The following is a 22,231-nucleotide window of genomic DNA, read 5'->3' as shown; positions in this document are numbered from 1 at the left end:
AGACAATGATCACTGAAGCAGCATTGCTTATGCAATTAATACAAGTTTTGAAATACACATTGGTAGCATCTCAAGATGTCTCAGTTTTCCAGCTTCTTCTCTAAGCTAATTCAAACATAAATGGTCATTATTAAATGCCTTCTTCATCAAGTGGCCACTTGCACATTTAAATTGCCATCTCAGAGATAGCACTTTAGACACATTTTTTTTCCTCAAACATTGCTCTTACTAACACAGTAATAAGGATACAATAAACCACTGTGGTTTCCCTTTTTAAGATTAAATACATCAGTGGTAAAAAAGGTTCTGTTACTTTATGCTGTTCACACTGTTTCCCAAAATGGTAGAAGGTCGGGACCTTGGGTATAAACAAAAAGACCACAAGCTGATCAGCTATTTGAATAGGAAACCAGATGGACAATAATGTGTTTGTTGTTGTGTGTATTTCCAAGTTGTTTCTGACTTATGGCAACCCTAAAACAAACTTTACACAGGATTTTTTATATAAGATTTGTTCAGAATATGTTTCCCATAGCCTTCCACTGAAGCTAAGAGAAAACTATTAAATGGCCAAGGCCAAGTAGAGATTCAGATCCTAATGTCCAGGATTCCAACTCTCAAATCACTACCGTATACCAATGCGTTTTCAAACTCAGACATTCAAAAAGGCCAGAAGTGGTGACATGTATCTTCTATGTTCTCCCATGAGAAGCTAATCTCTTACCTTTTACAGCTGTACTCAGAGAAGGGGATAGTTCATTTTAAGGTACAATATTCACATTGACTCATAAATAAGTCAACCCAGGTTTTTTGAGTTGATTTTTAACTAAAATTTTTAGCCATTTCCATAAGCATATAGGGTACTGTCTTTTCCATGTGAGCCAAAACATCTGTGGAAGTATCTCAAGTGCTAAAGGATAAGGGAACACACACACACACACACATTATGGAAATCCTTCCCAATTGTGGTGTCATTTGACTGATACACCCATGAATAATTAATTCACATTTCAGAGGATTGTTTTCATTAAATCATCAGGGAGGAATTACAGAATGCCGGAAGCATTCAAACAAAAAAGTAGCCTACTCTTGTTACAATAATATGATCTAGGACCACATATGATAATAATTAGTACTCCGGTTTGCCAGAGGGGCATTCATCATGGCCAACAACTTTCAAAAAATGATAAACCTGTTATATATAATTAAACATTTAGGGCAATTAACAGCTAGACTTTGGGTAGATAGACACAGTAAAGGAAACCATGCCCCTGCATTTGCAAAACCTGAGCAGGGCTGTTAATAACAGGTGACTTGGAAGTCTTTCACTCATAGAATCAGCATAACACAAATGTAGAGTAATTGCATTTTGTGGTAACAACAACTAAAACCCCAGAAACAATATGACAGCAGATAATTAAACCATTAGGAAATCATAACATTCCAACTCTAATATGAACTTTCTTGTGAAAATCTTCTTAATCATAATCAACTAGATTAATTTTAAAAGAGGCTGAAATAAGGTTGCAAGATTACACAGAGAATTGGGTTCTTCTAATTGTAATTCTTAACAGATCTTAAAACAGGATTTGGTACTATACATTTCTGTCAAGCAGAACAGAGGCACATGTCCTTCTTCAATTTCCAAACCCAATTTCAGTTGCAGCTATTCCTCCCCAGCCTGGCTATTACCTTGCCAGTGGTGAATATGGTAAGCACAGAGGAGTGCTCAGTGGGCAACCAGCAACAAGAACAGCATTAGGTGATCTGCTTTGCCTCCTCCCTCCCACTCCCAAATGGAACTGATGTGTTAGACGTTCTTCATTATCTTTTACAAATTTGGTAACAGAAGATGCTAATTAAATTGGCAACCACAATCAGTTCCTTGGCTTCTTCTCACCTCCTCCAACACTCAGCTGCATCTCCATAGTTATTGATGAATGATGATAAAACTCTGCAAAGAGGTAAAAGGTAAAAATAAAGGTTTTCCCTTGATGATAAGTCCAGTCGTGACCAACTCTGGGGGTTGGTGCTCATCTCCATTTCTAAGCCGAAGAGCCGGCGTTGTCTGTAGACACCTCCAAGGTCATGTGGCCGGCATGACTGCATGGAGCGCCGTTACCTTCCCACTGGAGTGGTACCTATTGATCTACTCACATTTGCATGTTTTCGAACTGCTAGGTTGGCAGGAGCTGGGACTAACAGCGGGCACTCATTCTGCTTCCGGGATTTGAACCTGGGACCTTTTGGCCCGCATGTTCAGTAGCTCAGCGCTTTAACACACTGTGCCACCAGGGGCCCCTGCAAAGAGGTAACTTGACTGTTTTTTGTACATATGTCCCTCGTGTCAACCCTAAAGGCAGGCACCTTCCCAGTTCCCAGAACCCAAAAAGGTGATTCCAGAGTCCTACCTTTCACCCAAATGGTGCCAACATGTCCACTAACTTCTAGTATTCTCCCTGCAAAACCTAGTGGTAAAGCCTTGTTGAAGACACCACCCTGAAGCCTGTTACCTAGTCCCACAGAAGCGGTATGGAGTAAGTGAAGGAAAAACTTTGAAGAAGGGGAAAACATCCTACCTCCAGTAGGCAACTAGGGAAAACCTCATGCTGCACTGAGGGCAGGTTCAAAATTTCAGAGGAAAGAACTAGCAAAACCACCTCTGTGGATTCCATGCCTAAGAAAACCTATGAAATTCATAGTATCACCATAAGTTAAGAGGTGATTTGAAGACACATATACATGACAAAGCTGGTAGGTCCATCAGAAAGTGCACACTTCACTTTTAAGTTTAATTTTAAAATCACACAAATTCATTAGTGAAGGTTGAATTCTGAAGGAATGGAATACTGTTTTCATGTAGTACCAATATATATTTATTAAAGAACTACTATATTATGCTTTGGTGTATTAATTCCTTTATTATAATCATATGGCAATGCTATTCCATCAAGTTGTTCAGTACAACTAATCACTCATTGAAATTCTTCCAAATAATTTTATTATTATTTAAAGTGTTTATTGATAGAAATAATTATGATTGTCACCATTTTAATTTGTAAGCAGCCTTAAATCTTGGTCTTGGAGGAAAGGCAGGTTATAAATAAAGATAATGATATGAGGATGATAGTGCTATTCATTATTTTTAAGGAAGGAGATCATTCCACCTGATAGAAGCCCACCCATAATATTAATGGAGGAAACAGATCTCCATATCACCCATTATCATTCCCCAGGATACTTGATATTTCCTTTGTCAGCAAATAGAAACTGAAAGAAATTTGTAGAAACCATAAGTATTATTTGTGATGGATTTCATCCCAGTTTGTGCACAGAAACTGGCAGTGACATTCCTGATAGATAGGAAGGAAGGCACAGATGTGATGGAAAAGAGTATTCTTATCTGTGTGTGTCTTGGCAGCAAGAGCCAGGAACCTCAAGCAGAGTTTTGGCTCATATTCATGCTTCAACGGGGCTTTTGGTTAAATGCGTAAGATTTAGGTTGCTCTCCCACTTGGACTTTTTTTTTTACAGTGCTGAGCACCACTAGATACAAAAATCCTTCAGAAATGAAATCTTATATTACTGTTATATCAAGCATTGTTTCCTTTAGGTACTACAAAAGAAAAAAAAAGTTATGATTGACTTTCTTTTCACAGAAGTGCATTTCTTTGTTCTGTAGTCCTGGTTCCTAAAAGTGACTTTAAATTAAAGCATCCAACCAAAAGTGGATCTTGCTACTCTGTTGGATCCTGTCATGGATCACATGCCTGTGTGTATGGAGAATCTCAGATTCCACTTTCTCTTGGATAATTTACATATCTGCATTTCCCCATAAAATAGCATAAGAGGGTCCTGGGGGAACCAGACTAAATATCCACTCCTGTATGTAGCCTTCTGTATTTAAACACTGAGCATTCATGTGTCTCCAGGAAGCCTGTTAAACAAGACAGTAAATGTAATACCTTCCCTTCTTGTATGTCCTTGAACACCTTGTATTCAGAGAGAGTCTCCCTTGGAAAAGAGAAGTTGCATTTTGTTGCTACTGATAGATCTAGCCTGCAAGAAACTGAGGCCCCATCTACAACTCCATATGATACAGTTTCAAACTGCAATATATGGTCATTATAGATTCATACAATAACATTCAATGCTGTTAAACTGCATTATATTAATTTGTGCTGGCGATATGATGCTGTTTCAAACTGCACTGTATGGAGGTGTAGATGGGGCCTGAGTAACAATTTTTAAAGTCATTTAAATGTGTAATTATCCCCCTCTCCAAAGGAAAATACCAATGAGTTACATGGGGAATTCCAGAAATTCCCTGTGCATCTATGGGACTTCCTTCAAAGGAGCTGGTTAACTTCATTAAACTACTCCAAGGTCTAAGTATTCCTAGAGTGGAAGAAAAACCTTTGTGTGTGCTGTCCTTCCAAGCCAGTAATTGTATTCAGTCATTCAAAGCTTTCAAGTAAAATAAATTATTATTGAAGACAATTAACTCCTGCTGCTTGCTGAATGACTTGCATAAGAGGATTATTTCACTGTGCACGCTTCATATCGGCTCTGTAAGATGGGGTGACTCCTCCAGAGCAGAATTCAAAGGCACAGTCATGTTAGTCATCCAAAACACACCATTAAGACTGAGAGAAAGAAGCTAGTAGAATAATCTTTCATACCCTGCTTCATCAGGTTGGTGATGGTGATGATCATGATTTATTGCATTTATATACTGCCTTTCTCCCAGAGGAACTTCCAAAACAAGATGCAGATGCATTTGATGAAGTAGACTCAAGTGTACAAAAGCTTGTGCTTCCAACTTCTTTCTCTTAATCTCAAAGGTGAAACAGTGTCCCTCCAGAGCAGGTTTGGGAGATGTGAGTCAATGTAGTTCAGGGTAAGTCTTTTTGTGACTTCTGGTGGCTTGCTGAATAAAACAAATTGTCCATCAGTGCCCTCTAGATGCCATTTTGATACTTCTTGAGTCTGCCAGTAAAGGTAAAGGCAAAGGGTTTTCCCTGACATTAATTCTAGTTGTGTCTGACTCTGGGGGTTGGTGTCATCTCCATTTCTAATCTGAAGAGCCGGCGTTGTCCGTAGACTCCTCAAAGGTTATGTGGCCGGCATGACTGCATGGAGCACCATTACCTTCCTGCCAGAATGGTACCTATTGATATACTCACATTTGCATGTTTTAGAACTACAGTAGAGTCTTGCTTATCCAGCATAAACGACCCGGCAGAACGTTGGATAAGTGAAAATGTTGGATAATAAGGAGGGATTAAGGAAAGGCCTATTAATCATCAAATTACATTATGAATTTATAGATTAAGCACCAAAACATCATGTTTTACAACAAATAGACAGAAAAAGCAGTTCAATACACAGTAACGTTATGTAGTAATTATTGAATTTACGAATTTAGCACCAAAACATCGCAATGTATTGAAGACATTGACTACAAAAACATTGACTACTTAAAAAATTGACTACAAATAAAGATAGAATTGCATAAAATGAGCTTATAATAACAACACTTTTCGAAGTTAAATTTGTAAAAATTTCAGTCCTTGCTGCCTAGAGAAACAGTTGTGGATCCAGGCAGGAGGTAGACTGCATTGGACAATCCAGAATGTTGGATAAAGAAGGTTGGATAAGTGAGATTCTATTGTACTAGGTTGGCAGAAGCTGGCACTAACAGCGGGAGCTCACCCCGCTACCTGGATTCAAACTGCCGACCTTTCGGTCAGCATGTTCAGCAGCTCAGTGGTTTAACCTGCCGCGCCACCGGAGGCTCCTGGTGTCTGTTAAGTCATTTTAAATCCAGGAGAGAACTTTTAAAGAACATGAAGTTATAGAAAAAATAGTTGAAGGGGAAACAAAAACGTGGTAAAATGCCATCTACAGTAGACTTTCAGTTAACCAGCACCTATGGGGATTGGTAGATGCTTGAGACTTACTATTTAAAATAGGCCTAATACTAGACCCCATATTATGTTTGTATTGGCTTGATATTAATATTGGAATACAATAATTAGAAGCAAATAAAGACAAACTTAATATAACACGGCTTTACTGTATTATAGCAACAGGAAGCAAAATAGTTTTTCTGTTTGTTAGCTTTTTATGTTTTGTTTGTTTAATATGCTTATAGCCTCTGAACCATTGATCACTGCAGCACATTGGATGTGGACGTACGTGTGACATATTAGTGATGATCTGCCACGAGTCTGAGGGAGGATTAATACGTCAATTAGAATAGGGAGTGATAACCTAAACTGTGCTTTATTTTCCCAGGCATTCATCAGGGCATGAATACTACGACCCAAATGATTACATGGGAGGCATTCATCAAGACATGGACCGAGAAGAGCTAGAATTAGAGGTATGAATAATAACTGGAAGCCGTCATTTAACATACAGAACATTTTAATATATTTTCTTGTGCCAGCCTCTCAGCAGCTAGTGCTACATTAAGATTATGCATCCACAATTGCCAAAGTACATGGGGAACATAGCCGAGAGTGACCTTTGCTGTTCTACAATTTGGTGTACAGATTGTAAGAAATCAGTGTTTATTCATTTTCAGATACAGCTAATTAAATGTTATGTAATCAAACGATTAGAGGCTGGGTCCTCAACTGGTAGAGAAGTGAACTTAAGTCTCCTTTGAGCTCTGTTGGTTTTTCTATTTTTAAACAGGGGTAAATAACAGAATGCAGTGAGATCAAAGATTTGTGTGTACTATTCTTTTAAAGGAATAATGTTGCTTGCATTACATTTTATATAGGAATATAGTATCAAAACCAGCATTTTATAGATCCCAACAAATAATCTTTTAAAAAAAGATTTTCTAATTCACGTTGATACAGTATGTAGGAACACTGGAAAGCAAGCATGGGCTGAGATCTTGTTGGTTGGCATACCATCAGTTATGAAATTGTAAGTCAAAATGTAGGTAAACCCCATTGGTTAAACTGAGTCTGCTGTCTTCAAAACTGACAATATATTTTAACCTATGCAGTGTCAACCTTAATTTATGCTCCCAATATATTTTAGCAATTGTGAGTATTTCGTTCACCTACAATGCTTTTTGTTATTCTCTCCTAGTCTCCAGTCACAGCATTTCCCCTGTTATCGCATTCAAAATAAATTCATAAATCATGCTTATACAGGTTATGAAAACTGAGCAATACAAATGCAAAGGGGACCATTTTCCAGAGATAGTATTTATTTGCCTATTTTAATTTCACTCTGAACAAAAACAAAGAGCTGGATCTGGAGGAAATCCATCACACTTCGGTCTTATTAAACTCATTAAGACTTAGATAGGGGTTGAGAAAGCCCAGTGTGTGGGCTGCAGGTGCCCTCCAATTTCTCTTTGCAGCCCCTGTAACAGGCATTGATTCTCTCAAAGCTCCTAACACACCACCCAAATTGTTGTTCATAGAAGCCATTAAAACCCACAGGTTTCTGAGTTGTACTGTCCCTTCTCCTTCCCCCAAAAATTTCAGGTCAGGTTGATAGCCAATTTTCAGGAGATTTGAAGGTGTAATGGCTAAGCCAGACTTGGTAAAACTTAATGCCACAGATTTCAAACTCACAAGAGCATACCTAACTTACTAAAGAGCTAATGCCATGTTTTGCTCTAACTATGTTAGACAAGTAAAAAAATAATATTTTCATGTCAATAAAATATTATTAAGCAGAAATTAATAATGAGGTATGGTCCCTGGCAATGTTGTCTGGGGAGTTCTGAGGGTCTTAGTGCAAAACTGTAACATTTCAAAGTTTAGAAACAAGAGCAATCCCCCGCTCCTCTTTCCCCTTCCTTACCTGGGGAAGAATGAGAAAAAAATGAATACTACATAGTTGGTCAGAGTTATTTCCCCCTTGTACTGCATTCAGCCAGCCGTGGGGTAAGAAAAAAGTAGAATAGGAACCTACCAGCTGAACTCCAACTCTGAAGTCTGGCTTGGTGGTTATTTGTTTTTTTGCCTTTAGAAAATGGTACCATTTTGCAGTCTTTAACCTAGATGACTCTCCTTTTTTCTTTTAGCATTTGTGTTGCATTTGTTTTGCATTTTCAATCTTTCTATTTTACTGTTGTCATCATTATATTGTAAGTCCCCTTAAGCCCACAGTGAGAGGAGAGGTAATTCAACAATATATTGAAGAATTGATTATATTGAATCAGTATAATATGTAACTGATTCAATATATTCAATCTTCCATATATTGTTGAATTACCTCTGTACTCATTGTGGGCTCAAGGGGGTTTACAATATAATTGAAAATGTTGAATCATAAGAGCCAGCATAAGGTAGTCTTTTTAACATTAGACTACAATTTTTGAGACCACCGTTCGATTCCCCACTCAGCCATGGAAATCCACTGGGTGATCCTGAGAAAGCTACACTTTCTCTGCTCCAGAATACCATACGTTTGCATAAGTCAGAAATGACTTGAAAGACACAGCAGCAGCAGCAGCAGCAGCAGCAACAACAACAACAACATATAAAACACACAGTTACAGTTACAAATTTGCTGCCCATTCCAAAATTTCTGAGATGACCTGTTTCCAACAAGTAGATTTTTTGAGAACACGGACAATAATCCTCAGCAAAACTTTTTGTGACCAGATTTTGCAAATATTACTTTTTGAAACTATAATTCTCAGAATCCCTCAGGAAGAACAGCCACTGAAATATCTTTGATTGATCTTTTCAAACTTGGGAGGTTAAAATCAATGGAAAGGGTCAAGGTGTAATAATCCTCAGGCAGCTTCCAGCTATATTGTTTACTTATTGACAAATTTGTCTTAAAGAGACCACCAAGGTACTTGTTTCATTGACTCTTGAATGAATTCTTCGAAGAAAGTAAAATATTAAAGCAGACCGCATGGGCTACTCTCTCTATAAAACATACTCTAAATTCCGGTCCATCTTCTCTCCTTTTATGGTCACCCTAACTCACAATTAATGACTAAACAGATATTGTCAACTAGTCCCAGGTGTAAATGACTAGCGTTATTGCTAGAATTCAAGGAAGTGCAATACAATTGCCTACCAATTTGTATAGGCTGATATTAATCAGAGGAATTGAGTAGCTGCCAAGACCTGGCCATTAAAACCAAGAGCTCTTTCTATATAAGAAACACGGGTCCAGAGTTACAAGGAATTTGGTCCCTGGGTTGTTAACACGGCTTCTCTAACAAACAAAATATTGGTATTAATGATCCCATGGTGCCATATCAACAGATTTTAAAACTGCAATTCATTTTTGAGCTCCATGTAGGAACATATGTCAATAATCATGAACTACAAAGCCCTTTGAATATTACCAAGGAACTAATAGCTTTCTAAGACAGATGTGATGCCTTCAATTAGGCCTTTGGGAAAAGTTAGAAAAGGTGATTTTATTTTATTTTTTGCCATGCTGGTTGGGGGATTCTGAAAACCTAACATTTCCAGACTCTGGTCCAGCATCTAGAACAGATGTTCCCAACCTTTTTTTTTTACCAGGGTCTTTTACCAGGGCCCACTTTGACCAGGGACTACTTTGACCAGAGCCCTCTTGAACAGGGACCACTTTGAACAGGGACCACTTGACCGGGGACCACTCTCCAACATTAGTACCAAAGGATTACGAATCAGTTTTTGATCAACTTTAGATTTGGTTTGGCGACTTGAGGTGCTGATTCAGAAAATTGCATTAGATAGACCATATCAGTTCTAGTTTGATACAGAACATATGCCATCCAGTAGTTGCCATTTGCTCACCCACAGAAAACCATATTTAATAATCTATAGCTTATGTGGTCTATCCAATGCAATGGTCAGCTCTGCGGAAAGGAGCAGAAATAAAATTAATAAAATTAAACAAATAAACAGAGGAAGGACGTTCGCAGACCAGATTTTCATTCTTCCGGGCCACTGCTGGGCCACGGCCCACAAGTTGAGAACCACTAGTCTAGAACCTTTCAGAGAAGAGTTGGTTTTTAAGTTCCATATCAGTTCAGCAGTAAACCCACTCTTGAATTTTATTCCAAACTTTAAATGAGCTGTCCAGGTTACTGAACCTATTGGGTTGATAGTGTTCAGCACTGCGGACAGTTCTTTTGAGCTGATTCATTGTTGATATGGAAGCCATCAACTGTAGTTGCTATAATCGAGAGTTATATCTAAGTTTTTGTAAACTACTAATAGATATCCTAATAAGAGGTAAAGGTTTTCCCCTGACGTTAAGTCCAGTTGTGACCGACTCTGGGGGTTGGTGCTTATCTCCATTTCTAAGCCGAAGAGCTGGCGTTGTCCATAGACATCTCCAAGGTCATGTGGCCGGCATGACTGCATGGAGCGCCGTTACCTTCCCGCCGGAGTGGTACCTATTGATCTACTCACATTTGCATGTTTTCAAACTGCTAGGTTGGCAGGAGCTGGGGCTAACAGTGGGCGCTCATTCCACTCCCAGGATTTAAACCTGGGACCTTTTGGTCCACAAGTTCAGCAGCTCAGCACTTTAATACACTATGCCACCAGGAGCCCCATAGATATCCTAATAACTAGTCATTAATGGACTCATTTTCTGTAAGAACATCATAGAATAATAGAGTTAGTGGGCCATCTAGTCCAACCCCCTGCTATGTGGGAAAAGCACAATCAAATCATCCCTGACAGATGGCCATCCAGCCTCTGTTTAAGAACCTCTACTCCGAGGCAGTGAGTTCCACTGTTGAACAGCTCTTACAATCAGAAAGTTCTTCTTAATGTTCAGGTGGAATCTCCTTTCCTAAAATTTGACCCCATTGCTCCGAGTCCTAGTTACCACGGCTGCAGAAAACAAGCCTGCTCCCTCTTCCTTATGACATCCTGTCACATATTCATACATGGCTTTCATGTCTCCTCTCAACCTTCTTATAGCCCCTTTGTCTCGGACAAAAATTCATTTCCAGTAAAAATATTCCTTTATTCCTTAGTGTCCTTTAGAAAAATCTGTCTCAATTTTTATAAAATTTTAAACTATCCTTAACAGGAGATTGTCTGCGTCACAACTCAATAATCTGTTAAGCGCAAATTTGCTTTTCAGCATGCAGAGGTTAATTTGCTATTATCTTTTATTTTGAAATCTTCCGGTTATGACTGCTGCAGGCGTAATAACATGATAACGCCACTGCTGTATTCCTGTCTCACTGTAAATATCACTTGCATTTCGGTATTCAGCTTGTTTAGCTCACCTTATCTTCTGCCAGTTGGCAAAGAGCCAGAATAATTTTGTTCAATTGCATTGCATCCATTTCAGAGGCATAGATCACATATCTGCAAATACCGTGGTTTTATCAGAGCTCTTCTACAAGGAAAGGGTAATCTACATCTTTAAAAAGTTATGCTAATGCTTCTTCATGACACTTCTCATATCTAAGCTCTTTAGATCATTTCTGACTTCTAAAACAGCTAGTAAACAGGCATCATACACTCTTATTGCATCTTCATTTTCTCCATTGTGTGTCTTGAAAGGAATCTCTATATATGTTTTCAAGATATGAGTTGGCTTTCTGCCATAGAATCACAAAGTTGGAGGAAACCACTAGGGCCATCCCCCTGTCATTAAGAAATATACAATGAAAGCACTCTCAACAGATGGCCATTTAACCTCAATTTATAAACCCCCAGGTATCATACATCCTATATCTTTACATTGCAATTTTTCTTCCTAAGTGCTTTATGCTTCTCCCATTGACATTCTTGTTGTTTGTTAATGCCATTTTGGATTATGATCCTGTCATCTGCGGTATTAGCTATCCTTCCCAATTTGGCTTCATCTGCAAATTTGACAAACATGCCCTCAATTCCATCATCCAAATATTGATAAAGATGTTGAATAGCACTGGGCTCAGGGCAAAACCCTGTGGCACTTCATTATTTACTTCTCTCCAGGATGAATAGGAGCCACTGGTCAGCACCCTTTGGGTTTGGCCAGTCAATCCGTATAATAGCTCATTATGTACACAGATGCAAATACAGTAGAGTCTCACTTATCCAAGCTTCACTTATCCAAGGTTCTGTATTATCCAAGGCAGTCTGCCTTTTAGTAGTCATTGTTTTTGTAGTCAATGTTGCAATGTTTTGGTGCTAAATTCGTAAATACAGTAATTACTACATAACATTACTGTGTATTGAACTGCTTTTTCTGTCAATTTCTTGTAAAACATGTTTTGCTGCTTAATTTGTAAAATCATAATGTAATTTTATGTTTAATAGGCTTTTTTCTTAATTCCTCCTTATTATCCAAGATTTTCGCCTATCCAAGGTTCTGCCAGCCCATTTATCTTGGATAAGTGAGACTCTACTGTATAAGTAATCCAGCTTCAAAAAATCCCATGTCCAAAACACTTCTGTTCCCAAGTGTTTCAAATAAATGATACTCAATCTGTAGTAACATAGCACTTGTTGCACTGGATTTTAAGGTGCCAAATACCTTATTGTATCTGTGAAGAGAAGGGCTTCTGTTGTCAGTACAGACAAGATTTGAGTTAACAAAGTCTTCCTTCTGTTTATGTGAAAGGCTCTCCTCTGTTTGTGAACTTTATTACAACTACCATGACACTTCTTGACTATCTAGGTCAATGTAGTCCAACCTTTAGTTACCCGAGGGCCAATCAAACTTTAGTATAGGAATGTGAGGGCCAAAGACATTCCAGAAAGAAAACGAATTGCATAATATTGAATTACATAATTTAAATATTAATATTTAATTACATAATTAAAATATTTTTCCAGTAAGAAGGGCAAGGGCCAACAAAAATGAATTGGTGGGCCACAGGTGGGACCACACTAATCTAGGTGATGCAGATCTATAGATCTACTTTGTACTTCTGCCAATCGTACTCTGATAAGTGAGTCCAGTAATTAACATCTTGGTACTTCTAGGGACTGTTTGTTTAAAGCAAGTATTGCTAAAGGCACAATGGAATTTGAAAATGTTCTTTTATTTAAAAAGCAAGGATAAAGTTTGGGGTTTGTTTGTTTTTTTGCTTTGATGGTTTGAAGTTTATGGAGTTGATGTCCATAAAGTCTTTTGAAGCTTTATGATTACATTAAAACTTTACTGAGGCACAGGCAACTGAGAAACAGCTGTTCTGCTATCTGTGTACACAAAATTATCATATCTAGGGTAGCATCAAATCCCAGTTATTTCTACTTCTAACCAGGGCTCGGGGGATTGTACTCAAAAGTAAGTCTACATCTAATTACTCATAAAAAAATCCAGGTACGAAGCACCTGCTCTGAGGCTACTCTGAAGGGACCTTTTTTTTTCAAAGACCATTTGCTTTAGCACTGTTTCTTCAGATGTGTGTGTACTTTAATATTCCTGTAGTGATTTACCCCTAGACAATATATGCCAAACAGTAATTCAGAACAGGAAAAGTGTAAGTGATGCATGCTGATTTTTTAAACCTATTGAACATCCCAGGCTCTTTAATGAAATGCATGGGAATGAAAATGCCCCCAAAATCAACATTCTTAAAATACCTAACTTGGTCTTAATCCTAAAACTTATCCACATAAATGTGGTTTCTTTATAATCTAAATGGATGACTGGTCATTCAAATGGTACTACTGGCCAGTCATTGGGCTGATCAGGGCATTGGGCTGCAACCTGTGCTGGATGGGGCCACACTCCCCCTGAGGGCACAGGTTTGCAGTCTGGGGGTCCTCCTGGACTCAGCGCTGACCCTGAAGGCCCAGGTGGCAGTGGTGGCCAGGAGGATGTGCGCACAGTCAAAGCTTGTGTCCCAGTTGCACCCATACCTTGAAAAGGTAGTACATGCCTTAGTTACATCGAGATTAGATTACTGTAACATGCTGTACGTGGGGCTGCCCCAGAAAATCATTCAGAAACTTCAACTGGCCTAAAGGTCAGTGGCTAGACTGCTCACAGGGGTGGGATATAGAGAAAGAACTACCCTGTTCCTGAAGCAGCTACACTGGCTTCCACTCTGTTTCTGGGCACAGTTCCAGGTAAAGGTATAAAGCTCTAAATGGTTCAGGCTCAGACTACTTGAGGGCCCACATCTCCTCTTACAAACCCACCCCAGCCCTGAGATCATCAGGAGAGGCCGTTCTCCCAGTCCTGCCACCACCATAAGTGTGATTGGAGGGAATGAGAGAAAGGGCCTTCTCGGTGGTGGTCCCCCGGCTCTGGAGCTCCCTCCCTAGAGAAGTGTGATTGGCCCCCTCCCTAATGGCCTTTCTCTCAGAGATTAAAACCTTTTTCTGAGCCCAGGCCTTCCCTGACAATCCCAAATAAGCAGTGGTCAGACAGCTCTAGTAATTGCAGACTCTAGACACTATTTTAAACCTAGCAATGATTTATACCCCCTAAAGAGCAATGGGTTTTCTAGGAGCTCAATAAAATTGTTCTTATGGATAAACCTCAGTGGCCTGAGGTTTAAGGAATTTTATGATATACATTTTAACTTATTAATTTGTTTAAATTTAGTATGCATTGTGTGTTATCAGTTCATTTGACTTATGGTGTTTTTGGTGAATTTTTTGTTACGTGTATTTCTGCTGTTTTAGCCGAATCCCACCAATGGGGAGAAAAGCAGGATAAAAATAAAATAATAATAATAGTAATAATAATAATAATAATAATAATAATAATAATAATGACATATAAGAAAGGAACAACAAAAGACTCCTAATGAAGATTTTCCAAAGACCATTTTTGTGTGTTTATGGAGGGAAAACTTGGCTCCACATCAGTGTTAAATTCCATATCAAACATGGAAAGTCACCTTTTAAAATAGGTTTTTAAAGAAGTAGCCATTAGTCTCTTGTACTGTATAAAAAGGAGTAAGTAGGGAAGAGGAAAAAAGAGTGTAGCAGCAGCTAGAGTACTGCATCTGATGACGTGGGTTCATCTTCATGAAAGCCCATGCAAAAATAAAGAGTCTTTAAAGATGCTGCTATGTTCCCTTTTTCATCTCACTTTCATTCCTCCTCATTTATCTTAACTTTTTAAAAGTAATTAATTTTACTATCCATTGCTGTGCTTGAAAAGCAAACCCACTGACATTACTCATTGTAAAATGAAAACATCTGACTCATTACATTCCTTGGTGTATATCATTCATTTTGCATTACTTTTTGTTACCTCAATGCATTGAAAAAACCCTTAGGAGTTTTAAGACAAAGCATAACCTTTCAAAAATTCTTATCAAGTACAATAAATATACCTTCATAAAATATTGTTTGAAAGTGACTACAAACCATTGCTCAGTATACCAAAAATACAAATTCCTGTAACTAATTACATTGTTTTAGAAATGTGACTTCAATAGATCCTGGTGACCAAAAAAGTAACAAGTTACAGATAACTATGTTCTTTATTTATTTATTTATATTGTGTCAGAAGTGAATTGAGAATTCAGTTATAATTTCTAGAAAAACCACAAACAAAGTTAAAAACTTGGCATTGTACTAAATTTCCTTTGACCAGAAGCTGGCCACTTGGAGTGCCTCTGGTGTCACTGTGAGAAGGTCCTCCATTGTGCATGTGGCAGGACTCAGACTGCTTTTAGTAAGTGGTGTGTGGTTTGCTCTTCTCTATGCTCGCATGTCATGTCGTGGACTCCACTTTGTAGCCCCATTCCTTAAAGTTAGCTTTTCATCTCATGATGCCAGAGTGCGGTCTGTTCAGTGCCTTCAATGTCGCTCAGTCTTCTGTGTGCACAGGAGGGAGTTTTTCATCTGGTCTCAGCCACTGATTGAGGTTCCGGGTTTTGGCCTGCCACTTTTGGACACTCACTTGCTGAGGAAGCTATTTCTTGATTTAAGTCATTGGCTTGCTGGCTGATATCTGAACAGAGGATGAGCCGGAGATGTCAATGCCTTGGGGACATGAGAGATGCCTCCCTGAAGGATAGTAACACATCTGGGCATCCCCTGGGTGACATCTTTGTGGACAGCTGATTCTCACACACCAGAAGCAACTTGCAGATAACTATGTTATGACTAACTAATTACTTCCAAAGTATGTTTCATATGAATCCTCTTCTTTATTCACCTCAATAGAAGGAATGACTATGAATAGGGACATCACAGTCCAAGGTGTGGAGGCAGGGTATTCATCTTGGCCCAAAGGAGGTTGAAAATGATTTCTTAAAGCAAACATTTCACTATTTTTCCTGATTTTTCCCCAATTTTTTTAAAAAATAACAAGGGAAGAGAATATAGCTGCAGTGCAACCTAGATTACTTTTTCCAATACAAGAGCATGAAGCAAAGAGAATACTTGAATTATAGAAGAAAAGTTGGACATTGGAGCTTTATGAAACCTAGCAGTAACGCCTTGTGTGTTAGCCCATTCATGTTCTCTGAACATATGGAGATTGGTCATCTCTGACACTACCCCACCTCGGTAATTTAAGCACTCTAATATAGGCAGAAGCTTTATCTTACCATTTCCGTGTGATTGTTTACAAAACCTTATTACAAAACATCCTATTACAAATAAAGCCAACCAGATTTTAGACTTACTGGAAGATGGTGGCACATTCTCCTCTTGCTCCCTATTACTCCTGTACTGTTTCAGACTTGTTTCTTTTGTCCTGTTGCTTTTGGTGATAACAAGTCAGGTTCTACCAGAACAGCATCACCATAATGTATACAAATGAATCCGTTCCCAAAGATAAGCACAGTAATCTGTGAGGCTGGTCTGATAGTCAGTAAACTGTCTTGAGTTTCAAGTGATTAACCAATTGAACGATTTCAAGGTGTAATAACTAGCTCAAGGTAAGTATTTTTTCATGAGTATTTAATGAAGAAAACTGGTTTGCTTCATTAAGCATGGCTACATGCTCAGTGAATAAGCATATTACGGCATCCAAAGAGGGGTGCTCTGTTTGTGCTGCTTTTTAATGGCCAAAGAGTTGGATTTTAACCTTATCATTTTGAGATAGATTTATATAAATCCAGAGAATATGTAGGATTATCTGAAAAATGTCTATGAATTCAGGGGGAGGTAGACATTTCAGGAACTCTCTGTAATTTTATCTAACTATTGAATATGAGAAAGAATGGATAAGAGCCAGGATAAAGATTTGTAATTGTTAATGAACTTGAAATGAAAAGGCTTTTAAAAATGCATTAAATTATATATATTTTTCTAAAATGCATGAAATGCACCAGATAAATTCCTCCTCTCCCCACACAATTTGTAAAGTAACTCTTAATTCAACTAAATTCAACATGTACCTGTAAACATCTAATTATTACTGTTCTAACATCTAAGAGATTATGTGTACACTATTGTGTACCAGATTTCCACATAGTAGTGTACAGGCAGTCCCCAAGTTAAAAACAAGATTTGAATTTGTATATAAGTAGGAACAGGTACATTTTTAAGAGTATTTTTTACTTTTGGATAACATAGGGAGGAGTCAACACCTCTGTGCTGTTTGTTTTGCTGGCTCTGCCCCTGTTCAGAAGATTGGTCCCAGAACCATGTCTTCAATTTTTCTGAAGGTCAGGAGGGAAGGGGCTAACCTGATTTCACAGGGGAGGGAGTTCCATAGTCTAGGGGCCACCACTGAGAATGGCCTGTCTCTCGTCCCCATCAACTGCACCTGCGAAGGAGGTGGGACCAAGAGCAGGGCCTCCCCAGATGATCTTAATCTCAGAGAGGGATAAAATAATAATATATAACAATAACGTTATTTTTATATCCCGCCCCATCTCCCCGCAGGGACTCAGGGTGGCTCACATGGGGCCAAGCCCAACCACATACAATAAAATACAACACTATATACATATTATAAAATACCACAATATAAAATACATAACTATCACAGTAAATCAGCAACACAATTTCAACAGAGTAAAAATTTGGCCATTAAAAGAGGCAATATCATGGTGCCTCAGCCCATGATCTTGGAGAGGGGGGGAAATTATAATTGTACAATGGATTAGAAAAGCTAATCACAACCATTCGTGATAACGTGCAGAAAACTATGATAATAGGAACAGATGGGGACTCAGTTCACTGTTCGCCTCAGTCAAAGCTAGCTTGAAAAAACCAAGTTTTCAAAGCTTTTCTAAAAACAGGTAAGCTGGGCCAGAAAGGATTGCAATTATATACCTTGTATAACCACTTAAAGTATAAGTAAGTAAGTAAGTAACTTTATTTTTCTATCCCGCCACCATCTCCTGGCTGGGACTCGGGGTGGCTAACACGGGAAAAAGGCCCGAAAACAATAACCAAAGTACAACAATTAAAACATATTACAAAGAATAAAAACACAGTAAAAATGACATTATGCAGAACAATACATTAGACCATAAAAATTCATATAAAGTTTCAAGAAAATGCTGAAACTTTACCCAATATCAATTAAAGCCATAGCATTTGCTGCCTTCATTCGCCTTCTGCCATATAAACCTTGAGTACTGGTTGCTGCAAATGTATTTGGTTTGACATTATCTGATCTTTCTTATTGATCAACCCCAGTCCCCTTTCTAAAAATAATGGCAAAGCATTAGAAATATGGAAAACTTCTACCATATCGATGCATTCAACCTTTCTATAACAAAAGGAGGCAGGCCGAGAGAGTGTTGAGCCATTTACAATAGTGCCTATTGATAGAAAATCATTTAAATACCATCTGAAATGTCACTGACATTTACTGCTCTGTTTTTTCAAAACAAATTACACATGTTGACAAGTAAATAACAAGAGATTGCTTATCGTGGCAGCTGTCATCTAGACATGCCAATAAATTATTCATATCGGTGAGTTTTATTGTCTTCCCCCAGTGAATGGCACTGTGGATTGAAATTGAGAGATGCTCAGAGGGTAGACAATTAGGTTATTAAGACTTGTAATGCATTAACACCGGGAGAGAAAAGCCCATTAACTTCTTTATCAACTTTTATCTGAACATAGGGTGTTTTTCCCTGGTCTCAAAAACATGTGAGGATCTGGAAATAGATTTCAAGTCTATTATTTCAGCACCGTCTTCAATTTCTCTATAACTTTAGCTTTCTAAAAAACCTATAGCAATTTGAAGCACTGCTTTATTGCATATATTGGATTAATATTATGCAATGTCTACATTCTTAACATTTTGGAAAAATCTGTAGACATGGTTTTTATTCTACATGATTTGAAACCTATAAAAAAACAAGACAATCAAAGAACCAACAGCAATGACAGTAGCTTTAAGATCTGCCTCTCCCTTTGAGACATTAAATTAGCCCTTAAAATGTCACAGTTCCTGTTCTAAATATTCTTATAATGACAAATTAGGAAGATGATGAGGAAATGAGGTATCTAATTATTTGAAAACATAATCACATTTTTTTCCAGAAACTCTCAAGGTTGGAAAAATTCCTTTGCAGGAGAAAAGAGACAAAATGGTTGTGCCTTCCAAAAATGAACTCATGAAAAAAAGACTTAAGGGATATAATTGGGGGAATCTGAAATGATCACAATTTCTAAGATACAAACTCTTTTTGACCTGATCCATCAGCAACTGATGCCTTATGCAGGCATTCTCTTTTAGGTTATGTAAACTGATGAGGAGAAAACCATGTTCCTTCCATCTCTTTATCTTTGGAAGGTGTTGACAGTGGCAGAGATTCTTCATGGTTTCTCCCCTTCCCCAAAGCCTGTGACTGTTCTATGAATGTGCACATAGCACTTCCAGAGATGGGGAAGATGAATGAATGCTGCCACCAATCCCTCCCAAATGCCATTTTTGTTCACCCATTCACACAACAGCTTCAAGCTTTAGAGGGACATCATGAGGAATTGCCACCACCAAACTCCCCCCAAAGACGAAGGGCATAGCATCAATATGGACACAACAGTCTCAGCCTTTGGGAGAAGAATTGGTAGAAGAACAAAGAAGGAGCCAATCAATTCTCTGAGAATGGAGATGCAGATCCTTAGAGCAACCACTGAGAAGGTCCTCTCCATATTCCCACCAGATGCATCTGTGAGGGTGGCCGGTGAAACTAAGCAAGAGACCTTCCTCAAAAGACAAACATAACCAAAGTTGCAGTTTGACAGAACAGTTTTAAGAGATACTATCCTACTAGAAGTCATTATTTCACAAGCTAGAAGGCTAACCCCACTGTTAGTGCTCACGCTTTTCCCCATGTGATTGCCTTCCCTTGGATCTGGTGATCTGGGATGTGTGGCGTCTTAAGCCAGCTCTTGTCAGCAATGAAATGATAGGAAGAAGGTGTTGCTGCACATATGTTCAGCTTGTAAAGTATCTGCAGCCAATTGTAGAAACAGAATCCCAGACCAAGTGTGCATTTGACCTGGTCCTGCATGACTTATCTTATGTTTCTCATTGCACATCTTCATAGTCATGAAATGTTGAAAAGTATATCTTTAAGGCTTTTAAATAAAAGAATAACTCTCACATTTTCATTAGCCAGCTACACAAGTTTGTTTCATGAGGTAATCCAAAAAGTGATGAGAATTACTTTAAAGCAAGGGCCGAAGTTAACATGAAAATGTTTCCAAAGGACATGTCAAAAAAAGATTGCCTTTATGCTGTAGTGTAGGTAGAGAAGAAGACATACCATTAGGTAAGGCTATTCCCTGGCAAAAATAAAATGTCACATTAATCAATCCACATACTTGCCCGTGGGCTTCATAACATACTCCACATAAGAACGGACAATAGTAAAAACATATTTCCTTGAAGTATGCTATTCATTCCATCCTTCTAACTTAATCTTTGAGCTCTGAGTCAAATCTATGGACCTTCTAATTTCATATTATAAGGACTTTAACTTGGATAGCTGATGGTATTATGTTCTATGTATGTATGTTCTATGTATGATGATGTGAGCTGCCTTGAGTCTGCTCTGGAGAAAGGTGACATAGAAATCTCTGAAATAAATAAATATATAAATAGATTTGCCATATTTTTCCCCATGGACCGCAGTAATGTCTGCTTTCTTAACAGTTTTAGAATGAGTAAAATTATTTAATTCTTCCATTTCCTGGACTCTGATATTCCAATGTGTAGTGATGCATTTTATAATATCAATGTAAAGTCCCAGTATATGTTTTGAGAATTTGCAAGGATAGTTCATCGAAGATAAGTCATTTGTTGGATCTATTGAAACAGACAAAGCAGTTCGGATCCAAGGAACAAGTACTTAGAAAATGAATTTCCTGGTAACACCCTGGGTATTACATAGTTTCCACATTTCACTCATTGGCAATAAACACTCAGACATGGTGTTAGAAAGGTTGTTTTTTGTTTTTGTTTTTGTTTTGTTTTTTTGCAAAATTAGCATTTCAAGGAAAGAAGGAGAACATATTTAAAGAAACGGCCTAACATCAAATTTTATAGTCAGCCAATGCAAGAGTCGGTGGCTATAACGAAAAAATCTAGTATTCATTCATCCATTTCATGAATTATGTTACTTTTTCCCAAGACTGTTGGAAGACTCAGGAAGACTAAAAATAGAGGTTTGTAAATGCTTTGATCTTTTATAGTGTTGCCACTCCATAAAAGACTAACCATTTTTCATCCCTACGATCAATAAAAGAGTCTATTTTCAAAATGACTTCATATTGATGGAAGAGTCACAATTGCCCTGAGTATTGATTGTGTGCTCATAATCACTTCACTCCTAGCTAGTAAATTAACCTAGTGCAATCATTTTAAACACATAAAAAGAAACAGTAGACAACTTAAGCAAAATATTTTCCTATATTTTAAAAAAAACAGATGTTCATCAGGGTCTCGTTTGTTTGTCCTAGGAAGTGGATTTGCATCGAGTGAACAGCCAGGACAAATTTGGGCTTACAGTGTGCTATAGAACCGATGATGAAGATGATATTGGCATTTATATCAGTGAGGTAAGATGAAACAGGGAAAAGAGAAAATAGAAAAAACACAATGTACGTACACTGGGTGGAATATGGATAGGAAGCTAGGCTGTGTGCAAGGTTGGTTCTTGTATCAACAAGGTGGTATCATCATGGCCCAACTGTAGAGAGACGTGGAAGTGAGCATCCCAATTATGGTATATTTCTGTTGGTTTAAAGCAGGGGTCCTCAAACTTTTTAAGCCGAGGGCCGGTCCACAATCCTTCAGACTGTTGAGGGGCCGGATTATCATTTGAAAAAAAAATACAAACAAATTCCGATGCACACTGCACATGTCTTATTTGTAGTGCAAAAATAATAACAAC

The 22,231-nt window shown here is 38.1% G+C and overlaps 1 protein-coding gene across 3 annotated transcripts in view; it reads left to right on the top strand.

The window, feature by feature from the left end:
* The window catches only part of pdzrn3 (PDZ domain containing ring finger 3), a 233,563-nt gene that overhangs the window by 200,352 nt on the left and 10,980 nt on the right, over positions 1 to 22,231 (top strand). For all 3 annotated transcript variants that reach the window (XM_062973821.1, XM_062973822.1, XM_008105365.3), the window contains 2 exons: positions 6,301 to 6,388; positions 21,798 to 21,896. In XM_062973821.1, the coding sequence (XP_062829891.1) occupies positions 6,301 to 6,388; positions 21,798 to 21,896 (187 nt within the window). The remainder of the gene's footprint in view (positions 1 to 6,300; positions 6,389 to 21,797; positions 21,897 to 22,231) is intronic.

This window comes from Anolis carolinensis, chromosome 2 (genome assembly GCF_035594765.1).
Source record: "Anolis carolinensis isolate JA03-04 chromosome 2, rAnoCar3.1.pri, whole genome shotgun sequence".
Lineage (NCBI taxonomy): Eukaryota > Metazoa > Chordata > Lepidosauria > Squamata > Dactyloidae > Anolis > Anolis carolinensis.
The sequence above is the reverse complement of the archived record's forward strand: the minus strand, read 5'-3'. Positions and strand labels throughout refer to the sequence as shown.